Source organism: Ostrea edulis, chromosome 6, assembly GCF_947568905.1.
Source record: "Ostrea edulis chromosome 6, xbOstEdul1.1, whole genome shotgun sequence".
NCBI classification, from domain to species: domain Eukaryota; kingdom Metazoa; phylum Mollusca; class Bivalvia; order Ostreida; family Ostreidae; genus Ostrea; species Ostrea edulis.
The window spans coordinates 25,204,324-25,217,611 of NC_079169.1; the positions used below are offsets into that span (position 1 = coordinate 25,204,324).

At 34.2% G+C, this 13,288-nt stretch overlaps 1 protein-coding gene across 5 annotated transcripts; it reads left to right on the forward strand.

The window, feature by feature from the left end:
* The first annotated feature begins 638 nt into the window (after positions 1 to 638).
* Positions 639 to 9,559, forward strand: LOC125683386 (uncharacterized). Of its 5 annotated transcripts, none has more exons than XM_048924531.2 (8): positions 639 to 699; positions 888 to 1,070; positions 1,499 to 1,603; positions 4,200 to 4,242; positions 5,238 to 5,389; positions 5,855 to 5,899; positions 7,434 to 7,502; positions 9,029 to 9,559. In XM_048924531.2, exons 2-8 carry the CDS (start codon positions 920 to 922, stop codon positions 9,433 to 9,435), a joined length of 972 nt encoding a protein of 323 aa, XP_048780488.2. In that variant the 5' UTR covers positions 639 to 699; positions 888 to 919; the 3' UTR covers positions 9,436 to 9,559. The 5 variants fall into 5 exon arrangements, with proteins under 5 accessions (XP_048780488.2, XP_055998123.1, XP_055998121.1 ...); XM_056142146.1 differs by having other exon boundaries at positions 646 to 699; positions 813 to 1,070; XM_056142148.1 differs by lacking the exon at positions 7,434 to 7,502.
* The last annotated feature ends 3,729 nt before the right edge of the window (positions 9,560 to 13,288 follow it).

Consider the following 13,288-nt stretch of genomic DNA (forward strand, 5'->3'; position numbering starts at 1 on the left):
ACCTTAAAAAACACCAATTCTTCCCTAACAGGACAGAAATGAAACGGAATAGATATACAGTATCAGTATTATTTGTTTTTGACTAATAAACAACAACATACATTGTAGTATAGGCATCATCTTCTTTGTGACATGCTGTGTCGTTCATCGTCTCCTGTCGGTACTTTGTATAGTAGTTGGACATTCTGCCACTACCATTGAAACGTGTTTTTTTTTTTTTTTTTTTTATACTTCGTGTTGTGCTTTAAACGTATGTTGTACATGTATGTAAAGTATCTGACCCTTTAGATTTTTCTTGGTACGTTTGAATCCACCTAGATTGAAACTAGTTATCAAATAATGAATAGATAAGTAAAGTTTTCAATCTTTAATAAAGTTGAACAATTGTATGATAAATACCAAATAGCAAAATGATAATCCCCGGGAATGAATCAAAATAGAGGGTGAGACAACACCTGATATTGACCTTGTTACAAGGTTTGGTTTAGCAGAAGCCCCCAGCACGGTTGTAATCCGGTTTAAATACAATTGTTAACAAAAAGAATGAAATTAAATTAGCTGTATTATGACTTGATAATAAATTCAGAAGTAACCAATGAAAACTTTTGTTATGAAAAGCGTTTGAAAATAAAAGATAACTCTCTTCCAGTACCATGAAATAAACAAATCGTATATGACGACAGGAATTTTCATTGACAGGTAGGTAGAACTGAAGTTCAATAAATAATGAAATACCGGTAGAGATAATATACTACCACACATGCATAATGTAATTGTTGATACGGGGATTTAAAATCATTTGTCTTTTTTAGTTCAAACAAGCAGAGCATTGGACCTCGAAGAAGATTATACGCTTATTTTATAGTTTAGCATTTTATTTTGAACAGAGAGTATGTATTTTTGATGAGAATGTGCAGAAATGGGCGTGTTTAAATGTCCTCATCGCCACGACGAGTGGAGTCTGGCATCACAGAGACTTCAATGTGTTGACCCAAACCAATATCATTGTCTTTTGGACGAAAATGGCAAGGATACTGAGCATTGTCTTGGCAAGGTCTGGATTCCGGAAGGTTAGATTATTGCACATGTATGTCACACGAAATGGGTGGTTTCAAAGCAATGCGATAAACGTGATCAAACGAGCAATCGATTTTAAACTTTGTCTTGCGAACAAGTTTTAACGTGCATATGAAGGTTTATTGTCTTAAATAACGATTGAACAGTATGCGAAGTATTTGTTTACGTTCTGTTTTCAGAGGATCAGTCATCTTTCGGCAATCATGGATATATACAGCATTGGGAATTACAATCATAGAACGAAAACACACATTCTTTCATATAATTACACAAATTAATTAGTCACGTACACTGATACTGTGGGCAGTATATTTATTGATGGCATTTATTCCCATTGTTGAATGCATAGAACTATTTATTTGTCAGATTTCTATTTCGTTCAGAATCGTGATTTATTTGGAATAACAATATCTGGTTTTAGGTATGTGCCCAGAATACAACTCCAAGGTCAGCAAAATAGATGTTTCCGTGTGTGAGTCAAGTAGCTGTGCCAAGCAAACCTACTGGTCCAATGAGGTGTACAAATGTAAGCTTCCCGTTCAATTACCAAACACTCAGTAAAACATTAATAACACTACTATCACTAAGCAATCAGTAAACATTAATAACATTACTATCACTAAACACTCTGTAAAACATTAATAACACTACTATCACTAAGCAATCAGTAAAACATTAATAACACTACTATCATTAAACACTCAGTAAAACATTAATAACTCTACTATCAGTACACTCATGTACAGTACTAATAACACTACTATCACTAAACACTCAGTAAAACATTAATAACACTACTATCACTAAGCAATCAGTAAAACATTAATAACACTACTATCACTAAACACTCTGTAAAACATTAATAACACTACTATCACTAAGCAATCAGTAAAACATTAATAACACTACTATCACTAAACACTCTGTAAAACATTAATAACACTACTATCACTAAGCAATCAGTAAAACATTAATAACACTACTATCACTAAACACTCAGTAAAATATTAATAACACTACTATCATTAAACACTCATGTAAACATTAATAACACTACTATTACTAAACACTCATGTAAACATTAATAACACTACTATCACTAAGCAATCAGTAAACATTAATAACATTACTATCACTAAACACTCTGTAAAACATTAATAACACTACTATCACTAAGCAATCAGTAAAACATTAATAACACTACTATCACTAAACACTCAGTAAAACATTAATAACACTACTATCACTAAGCAATCAGTAAACATTAATAACATTACTATCACTAAACACTCTGTAAAACATTAATAACACTACTATCACTAAGCAATCAGTAAAACATTAATAACACTACTATCACTGAAAACACTCAGTAAAACATTAATAACACTACTATCACTAAACACTCAGTAAAACATTAATAACACTACTATCACTAAACACTCAGTAAAACATTAATAACACTACTATTACTAAACACTCAGTAAAACATTAATAACACTACTATCACTAAACACTCAGTAAAATATTAATAACACTACTATCATTAATCACTCATGTAAACATTAATAACACTACTATTACTAAACACTCATGTAAACATTAATAACACTACTATTACTAAACACTCAGTAAAATATTAATAACACTACTATCATTAAACACTCATGTAAACATTAATAACACTACTATTACTAAACACTCATGTAAACATTAATAACACTACTACCACTAAATACTCATGTAAAACATTAATAATATTATTATCACTAAACACTCATATACATCATTATAACATTACTATCAGTAAACACTCAGTAAAACATTAATAACACTACTATCACTAAACACTCAGTAAAACATTAGTAACAGTACTATCACCAAACACTCACGCACAACATTGATAACACTACTATCACTAAATACTCATGTAAAACATTTTTAACACTACTATCACCAAACACTCATGAACAACATTAATAACACTACTACCACTAAACACTAATGTAAAATATTAATAATGCTACTGTCATCAAACACTCAGTAAAACATTAATAACTCTACTATCAGTACACTCATGTATAGCACTAATAACACTACTATCACTAAACACTCAGTAAAACATTAATAACACTACTATCGCTAAACACTCAGTAAAACATTAATAACACTACTATCACCAAACAATCAAAAAAACTTGCCTGAACATGTAGCCATGTTACATGTAGGTAAATCGTCAAGGAAAATTCAGGCAATAATCGAGAATATTTTATGATAAACGTTTTAACTGGATAAGTTGTTGAATTTAAAACTGTAAATGAAAGTACTTCACATCAAACTGTGTAAACATAATTTTTTTATTCACTTTATTCATTTAAAACAAAGACAAATGCTGTTAAAACATTTTCCAATGAAACACTATATATGATCAGATTAACTAGAATGATTTAAGCAAAACGTAAAAATCGATACACGTAATATAATGACAAAGAATTATTGAACTAAAATCAAATTTTGTGTCTCAATGATCACATCTCTATTTCTATTTTAAACAATTTCTTATTCATGTTATCACACAAAAAAGACCAAAAAACGAAAAGGCAAGCAAATAATAATACTAAAAAAACCTCGCATATAAAAAGGAAAAAAAAAAACCTACAAAAGTCAAGGAAAAGAAATACCCATCAGTAATACAGCAACAATGTTAAAAAATTAACAACAAAATAAAACAATAAGGATTTATTGAATGTACATTGATGTTGCGTTCTATAAAAGAAATTTCTGTTGTAGTTTGTCATTCGCGGAGGGAAAGAGACGCATGCCACTCTATAAACTTTAAAACCGGGTTCTGGGTCCATAAGTCTTACTTTTAAAGGGATTTATAGCGAAAAGTGAGATTGAGACCAAAAGTCCCAGTTCTATAGCTCCTACACCTCTTTGACAAAATGCAGTATTTCACGAAAGATAAACAGCGCTGTTTCACCATTCTATTGTGCAATATCATGACAACAATTATGTGTAGCTCATTTGGAATGGAACACTACCGACCGTGGATTGATTCCAAATAAAAATGTATGTGAATATACATGCTCAGATAATCTCATCTTGAAACTTACTACTTTCAGATTCCGTCTGCCTTGATAAGACTGGGACTGTAACTACAGACAGGTATGTATATTCATGTAATACGCAAGTTCCGAGTTACCCAAAAGTTATTTCCCTTTGTCGAACTCTTTCTCATTTTATGACGTATGGTGGGTACACAATGTATACATTATATCGTAGACTGGCAATGTACATAATGATTACTTACGATTAATGTAATGAAAGCGTAAGTTTTGTTTATATCAATCACTGGTATGCATATTCTGGCCATATCAAGCATAATTTGTTTGAATAAGATCATCAAATTGGCTATTAAATCATTATTCGTTTCCTCTTCGACATGAGTGACCCTTTTATCAAAGAAAGATGGCAATTAACAATATTTGTTTGAGCCATTTTGTTATCCAATATTCATAAACTCACTAAAGTTGCCTTTCCCCTGAGATAGGATGGTCTCAGAAACTCTGGATATCATCTTTTAAGAAATAATACAAAGATTGTAATTAGCAAATGTACCCACTGTCATCATATTTTACGTCATAATTTGCGGAAGAGTTCGATAAAGGGAAATAACTGTTGGGGAACTCGGAACTTCCGTATTGTCTCTCACTACGCAATAGCCAAACGCTTGCATCAAAACAAGTTATCTAGTTGATTTCATTTCATTTGAAATCTCAAAAAGATTGAATACCCTTAAATAAATTAAGTTTAAGTTTTAAGGAGAGAGAGAGCATTATCATTACGAAAAAGTAAATGATTTACACGTGTCGATCTTGTTCTCCTTAGAGGAGTGGTTAGACATAGCCTAGTAGGCTACATGTATGTCCTTCCGCTTCTCTGAAGAAAATGGTATCGATCTGACTATTTAATTTATTAGACAAATTAAACTTTTGTTATTTTATACAATAGATTACATAACTATTATCTAATGATACGGTATATAGTATGATTTTTAGTACATTTAGTATATTTTTATATATTAAAACAAGCACACAAAAGTTTATGTTCTACAAATTGATTTTTTCCTAGGTCTCCAAATGAATTCTTTACATTTTCAGTTCACCGCAAATGACGACACCAAACGACAGCATCCAATCCACAAACACAGTTGTGGCTATCATAGTTCCCGCCATTATTCTAATAATCGGTGTATCTTTAACTTATATTGTTTGGCGGAGGAGGAGGCGGCGGCGGCGGAAGAACCAAAGAGGTAAACATGCTGTTTTCTAAACTCTGTATTTGACAAAAATCCGTAAAATCCAATTTTCGTTTATTAACAATTCAAGATGTTTTCATTTTCAATGAATTACTAACCCAGATGTCAAACATTTTATTGCTATTGGATAGTCTCTGGAAGATTGCTTTCATATTTTGGCATGAATGATTTCATGGTTTGAATATCTGTAAAAACAAAACCTCTCATCCTCGTGATTTGAAAAAAAGAGTCAAACTGAATGTAAAGCAGACACCTGTAAGACGTACAAATTGTTCTCAGAACCTTCGCGTGTTAGTCATCATCAGTAACGATTTAATCACAGTCATGGATATATTCTGGGATACTTTAACTGACACTACACAGACATATATCGCAGCCATTCCAGATGTATACCTACCATTGCAAATTCAAAGTATACAATCATTTTGCACTGTGTTAAATTATTGATCTGATTTATAGATATCGATCAACATAAAGACGAAGATGTTCCACTCCGGGATAGAGGTAGATATAACCCACACTCCGGGATAGAGGTAGATATAACCCACACTCCGGGATAGAGGTAGATATAACCCACACTCCGGGATAGAGGTAGATATAACCCACACTCCGGGATAGAGGTAGATATAATCCACACTCCGGGATAGAGGTAGATATAACCCACACTCCGGGATAGAGGTAGATATAACCCACACTCCGGGATAGAGGTAGATATAACCCACACTCCGGGATAGAGGTAGATATAACCCACACTCCGGGATAGAGGTAGATATAATCCACACTCCGGGATAGAGGTAGATATAACCCACACTCCGGGATAGAGGTAGATATAACCCACACTCCGGGATAGAGGTAGATATAACCCACACTCCGGGATAGAGGTAGATATAATCCACACTCCGGGATAGAGGTAGATATAACCCACACTCCGGGATAGAGGTAGATATAACCCACACTCCGGGATAGAGGTAGATATAACCCACACTCCGGGATAGAGGTAGATATAACCCACACTCCGGGATAGAGGTAGATATAACCCACACTCCGGGATAGAGGTAGATATATTCCACACTCCGGGATAGAGGTAGATATAATCCACACTCCGGGATAGAGGTAGATATAACCCACACTCCGGGATAGAGGTAGATATAATCCACACTCCGGGATAGAGGTAGATATATTCCACACTCCGGGATAGAGGTAGATATATTCCACACTCCGGGATAGAGGTAGATATAATCCACACTCCGGGATAGAGGTAGATATATTCCACACTCCGGGATAGAGGTAGATATATTCCACACTCCGGGATAGAGGTAGATATAACCCACACTCCGGGATAGAGGTAGATATAATCCACACTCCGGGATAGAGGTAGATATAATCCACACTCCGGGATAGAGGTAGATATAACCCACACTCCGGGATAGAGGTAGATATAACCCACACTCCGGGATAGAGGTAGATATAACCCACACTCCGGGATAGAGGTAGATATAACCCACACTCCGGGATAGAGGTAGATATAACCCACACTCCGGGATAGAGGTAGATATAACCCACACTCCGGGATAGAGGTAGATATAACCCACACTCCGGGATAGAGGTAGATATAATCCACACTCCGGGATAGAGGTAGATATAACCCACACTCCGGGATAGAGGTAGATATAACCCACACTCCGGGATAGAGGTAGATATAATCCACACTCCGGGATAGAGGTAGATATAACCCACACTCCGGGATAGAGGTAGATATAACCCACACTCCGGAATAGAGGTAGATATATTCCATAACTACTAATCAGGACACATGGTTACTGAAATGAAAAATGAACACTCCTAAATTCAACGAATATGTTACAAACGTAATCAATGCTTTCATTAGTTTTGTGCAAAAATAGTCCGAAGAGTTCAATTTTTGTTTCGTTCTTGGAACAATTTCTCAATCATGACTGTTTTATATAGGAAAGGCCTTATGACTGAATGAATTAGAAATACATGTATAATTATGAAATTGCATATTTCTGTTTTATAGGCACAGCAAATCTCGAAAACCATGACGCTAAACATATTCCATTAACATCTATTATAAAAGACGAACGCAGTAAGTCTTCATTTTAAGCATCTGAAAATGTATGTTTCATTCATTTCTATAAGAAGAAACATGTTATTAACATACATTTTTATTTTACATTCAACAGTTTATTTATCACAACTGTTGTAAAGTTTTAGGATTCTTAGTTGTGTATTTGCAACGTGGGTCCTAATCACTTACCTGTAGCCTAACGATGAACAAACAAGAACAATCTTGTTCAATACGTTTTGACTTTTTGACCAACTTTAACACATTGATGTATAAAGACGACATGTGTATAAACATATTTAAGGTATTCAATGTATAACGACCATATTTCATAGCTAGTAAATGGATAGTGGGATTTTTGTAATCATGGTATCATTTTGAAGGCTTCATCAAATAAAATTAATCCACCTAGGAATTTTCAACATTTTTTTTACTTCTTAAGTTATTTCACCTAGAATTAACATTGAAGGCTATGAAAAGAACATGTTTTATCAAAATATTTTAAAAAGAAATTACATTTTCATAGAATCTCTTGGTAGGGTTACATACAATTTATCTTTATGGAAATATCAGATAAAATTGATCATTTATCACACACACGTTTAGAAAATTAGCTTTTTCTTATTTTTACAAAAGGCAGATAACGCTTCCAAAAAAATCTCAATGGAAAAAAAAACGTCAGCTTCTAATCATTTACCAGTCATGTGAATTTCATCTACTTCACTTTCATCATTATTTGGTAAATAAATATTTGTGTTGATTTAAATCCTTCGAAATTGTTCATTATCTTTTCGTTATGCATTTAATCTCTTAAATGAAGGTTTCGTTTGCTGTATTTGTATGTACACGGCAATGAAGCACATTTTTCCAAGCATTACACAGAAGTTCATATGTTCGTTAAGCTTGCTCTAGCAGAAACCGGTGTACACAAATCGGAGAATAAAGTTCTTTACCACGAAAAATACCTTAATACATTTTGGAGCAGACATAAACTGACACTGCTATGAACGGAAGAGAGATATTGTCACTGGTGTGGGTGTGTATGTGGGTGGATGCGTGTGTATGTGGGTGGATGCGTGTGTATGTGGGTGGGTACGTGGGTATGTGCGTGGATGCGTGTGTATGTGTGTGGATGCGTGTGTATGTGTCCCGGAGTGCATCACGCAGTCCACAATTTACGCCTGATATTTTATGTGAGTGGTTTTCTTTGGACGGTTTTACAATATTTTGCGATATAAACGTTCTTGTATCTGAGGTAAAATGATTTTAGTGTTCTATAGAAATTTACTATTTGCAATCGAAATAGCGTCTTTTTTATGACAGACCAGTATCGTTTTTTTTATTGATTTCTCAATTTTGTCTAATTGTATGGCATCAACTGTAGAAATTATCATTATCAGCTGAAATATCAATGGAAATATAAGCATTATTTCATTTTGAAAATTTGTATGGCCACCATGCTGTGACGCCTTACTTTTCAAACAATAGTTATTCAATGATTAAATGTTCGCAGTTTTGAATTACGTCGATTTTTGTGTGCATTATAGAACTCTTGGAACGTAACACTAAGGATCACCAAGCTTCAGATGCCGATATCCTGGAGAAGAATAGAGTCATTCTATATATATCCGACAACAAATCCTCCGTCGGGATAAAGATGACCGATTTAGATTCTTGTGGAAGATTCGGTAAATCGATTTTTGTCAGCTCTCTCAGTATGTGGGAACTGGAGGATGACACCAGTTTATATTTTTTTCGACAGCCCTTGGATGGAATAAATTCTGTATATCATTTAGAGCAAATCTCAGAGGAGTTGAAAGAAATGCACAGACAAACAACTCAGACGCCAGCAATTTATTTTGCTCTCTCTTTCAACACAGGGGAGTGGTGGCAATATAAGACTCATTTATTGAAATATGATTTTTTCAACAAAGCGAATATCATAAAGATTTAAGATACATTGTAGATAGACATGTCAATGGGTCTTGTAGTTAGAAAGATGGCTAATAATAATTTTATTTGTGCAACTCCATTATGACAATGATCTAAAGTAAAAATAAATTATTCGCACATACAAATTCTCTCGAATATTTTATACGATAATGTATACGTAGCAATGAATTGATTTAAAAAGAGATTAAATGATTTAGAATTTAGTTTTTACAGTAACATAATTGTTGGTTTCTCGTAAGAAAAATACCAAACTGCATCACTAGGTACTTCAGTGGTGAGACTCAAACTGCCGCTAACTATACCATGCTGACGAAGTATCGTCTTCAAAATACCTTATCTTTTTATACAAGTTCATACACAAGCACCACACCCTAAAAACAAATACCGTCCACAAGACAATCACGTGACACCACGTACACAAGGCATGAATGGATGAGGGAAAAAAATTGAATGAAATTTCAAACTTGTCATCATGTGCTCAACACGTATAACCATGGGCACAATGTAAATAGATTAAAATAAACAACTTGTCAAAATAAAAATATAGTCTGAAATCGTTTTAATTCTCATGATATCACACAAGTTAGCAGCAAGTAGTGTAAAAGTTAATTCTTCGTGTCTGTTTTTACACCAGTCTCCCTCTTTTCTTTTTTTCAGAAAGACCCCTAGGGTCTCCAATGAATAAGTCAGATTCAACAGATTTCTAGACCCTTTATCCACTTGATATGCCACATTGAAATTTTGCGTATCTATGGTATTTTCCCTACATCAGTACCGTATAATATTTCGCACACACGTTTGCATGAAGGCAACGTTTTTGTGGAAGTTGCAGGATTACAACTTCCGATGTTGAGAAATGTTTTGAAATATCAGATAACCACGGCATTTCGAGACCAAGGAGGTTATCATGTATCAACCATAAAAAAAGAAATTTCTCTTTTACTAAGGCTCAGAAATATACATCCGATTGTTTCCCTATACAGCTACATGTAGGAATTAGGTCACTTCGTGACGTTATGGCAGCTTCCAAAACGGAATATCTATTTTTTTGCTTTGAGGAAAAAGGGGAGATATTTCAAAAGATATTTCAATTATTTAGTTTGATGTTGACAGGTTATATCAATGGGATGTAATTATCTTATTTGCTCTGGATACGCAGTTCAACAAAATTACAACACCCATGGATGACGATCAACTGCTAAGTTTGTTTACCTGTATATCGATCTAGGAACATAGACGGTTGCTTTTTAGTTAAATGTAAAATGTACTTCGGTCATTTATGTGTTTGTAATATAGATTGATTAATTCTTATGATAATGAAATGAAATTATCAACTACCGATGGAATTGTTGTATTAGCAAATCACATAAAAGCCATAAATTAACTTTACATTTATCAGCTATTTTAAGGCAAAATACCACGTCTAGTCAGGTCGAATACATCAAACCGATATGGTCTCTAGAAAGAGTGAAGGCAACGAACAGTGGTCAATCTCATACCTCTTATAAGGAATACAAAATGTAGAGTTGGGAAAACACTTCGGGGCACCAAATGAGACTCTCGTGATTTTGTACTCGAAATCCAAGTTTGTGCAATCTAATTAAAATTAGATGTTAGATCCGCTCGCGTACATAACGTATATGTATGCGAGTACGCGAGCGGATCTAACATCTAATTTCAATTAGATTGAAGTTTGTGAGGACAAAAGTGATTTTCCCCAACAAGTTCAGGTTATCAAAATGTATAACATATCACAAAAATTATCTTCCATTGGACAAAAGTAACTTTTGTCGTGACAAAATCTATTTTTGATTGACTGAGATATTAAATGACTGAGCTTTTCATATTTTGAAAGGGAACGTGGAGTCTAAGTAGGACTACCAAATGTGGAATTATAGGTCGTTTAAAACACAGTTGTAATGATGAGCCTAAAATTTTGTGACTGTACCAGCTTTGTCCGATGAAACCAATAAATATTCCTCATGTAACCTTTCTAATTCTTTTATCAGTTGAGATTTAGTAAGCACATAATGATAGATATCACACGTTTGTTTTGATGTGTCTAATACGGAATTTTGATATTCCTCTTATACTTTATATCCATTCTGACAAGGTGGCAAATTCTTCCTTCTCAAATTAAGTCAGCCGCTTGGCACAATTGTCATAAGAAGTTATAATAGAGATGAAGTTCTGGCGCAAATTGAAAGATCAGGGCTCTCTGAATTTATGATGTTTTAAAATCAGTGGTTTCGTCATTTTCAACTATTTCGAAATCACCAGGGAGTAATGGCATGTCCAACTGGACTATAGTTGACAGAAGAACATGAAGGTGGGTTATGTTTAAGGTGGTCTATATCTAAGCACTGCAAAGTTTGTAATTAAAAAGTTTGGATACGATAGTAAAAGTACATCAGTAGAAACTACAGGTTTTAGATATGACATGATATCATGATTAACGAAACATCATATCATAAACATATATCTAAGTGTGCTAGTATCATAATTGTTTTCTGGCCAATAGAATTACTAATGCGGTAGATTGCGAGTTTTAGTCTTATGAGACACTCGATAAGGATTGCTATTCACCTGTTGGGATTCATCCTCATTCCATGAAGTTGGGACATTTTACCCGTATCATTATTCAACATAGCCCCATTTGGAACACCATTATTGGATCTCGCATATTCAGCAAGTTCATTCATAAAATTTTCTGCAACCAAAGTTGAAACAGATCGCCAATTTTATGTCCCAATCTTCAACATCGCATAAAGTAACACACGAGCGTCTTGCGTCAAACCTTCAAAAGTAACTTTGCGAGTTCCTTTTTTATGCTTAGTGGGTGGAGGGAACTGATAAATGTTATAGCCGTCAAGGATCCATCTCCGCCGTGACATTGCTCTCTTACACCTTTCCATCGCACTTAATCTGGTCATGTCTTCTGCTTCGTGCCAATCCCGAGAGAGTTACAAAATTCAGATTCACTGATCTCCCTGTTTGCGCAAACATCGCTCTGCATCATATGCAAACATTGTACGAACAAATGGATCACTTTACTGATGCACAATCTCCCAGTTATCTTGAAAGGCTAACATTTCTAGAGATAAATTAGTTTTTGACTGACAGCAACATTTTCCCAAGTTTCAATGTTTACACCTTTGTATCCGCTACATATTATCTTGGTTTTAATGTATGTACCATCCACAACTCTTAACTTCAAAATAATTTCGATATTCATTTGAATATGGTTTATAGATAGGCTGAAACACAGAATCACTGCCCTTTTCATCTCTGACAAAAGTACTTTCATAATAGAACAAGTCGCATATAAATGGCCATTATGCCGTGCAGTTTGCAAATAGAGCGCCTTTACCATTCACAATTTTTTTGGAAAGTTCAAACAAAGTTTTAATAGCAGTTCGCTATGGCGTTTTGCTTTGAACAGTAGTTTGCTCACCTTTTGCGACTTGCTCATCGATTGCTTGATTCAAATATCCCCCACTTGATTATCAGTGGGATAAGACATTTTTAAAACGTGTATAAATTAGTGTTCTGTGGTAATGACAAAATGTAGTTAAGCTTCCTGAAACATGAAAAAATGTAGAAAGAGACACCATAGATCGGAGAGGAATATTTATTCGTGGTTCGAATTTCTTTCATTGTTTACATATAGGTTAATGCAATATCCTTGACACAAGCACCTATGCGTAAATGTTGTAAAACTACTACGCGTTTATGTGAAGCATTCTCTTCCTGGATTAAAAGAACAGGATGATAACGAAACTGAAAGTAGACACATTCAGTCAAACAATCGGAAATCATTACTTTAAGGATGCTATTAAATATGATTTTTCAAA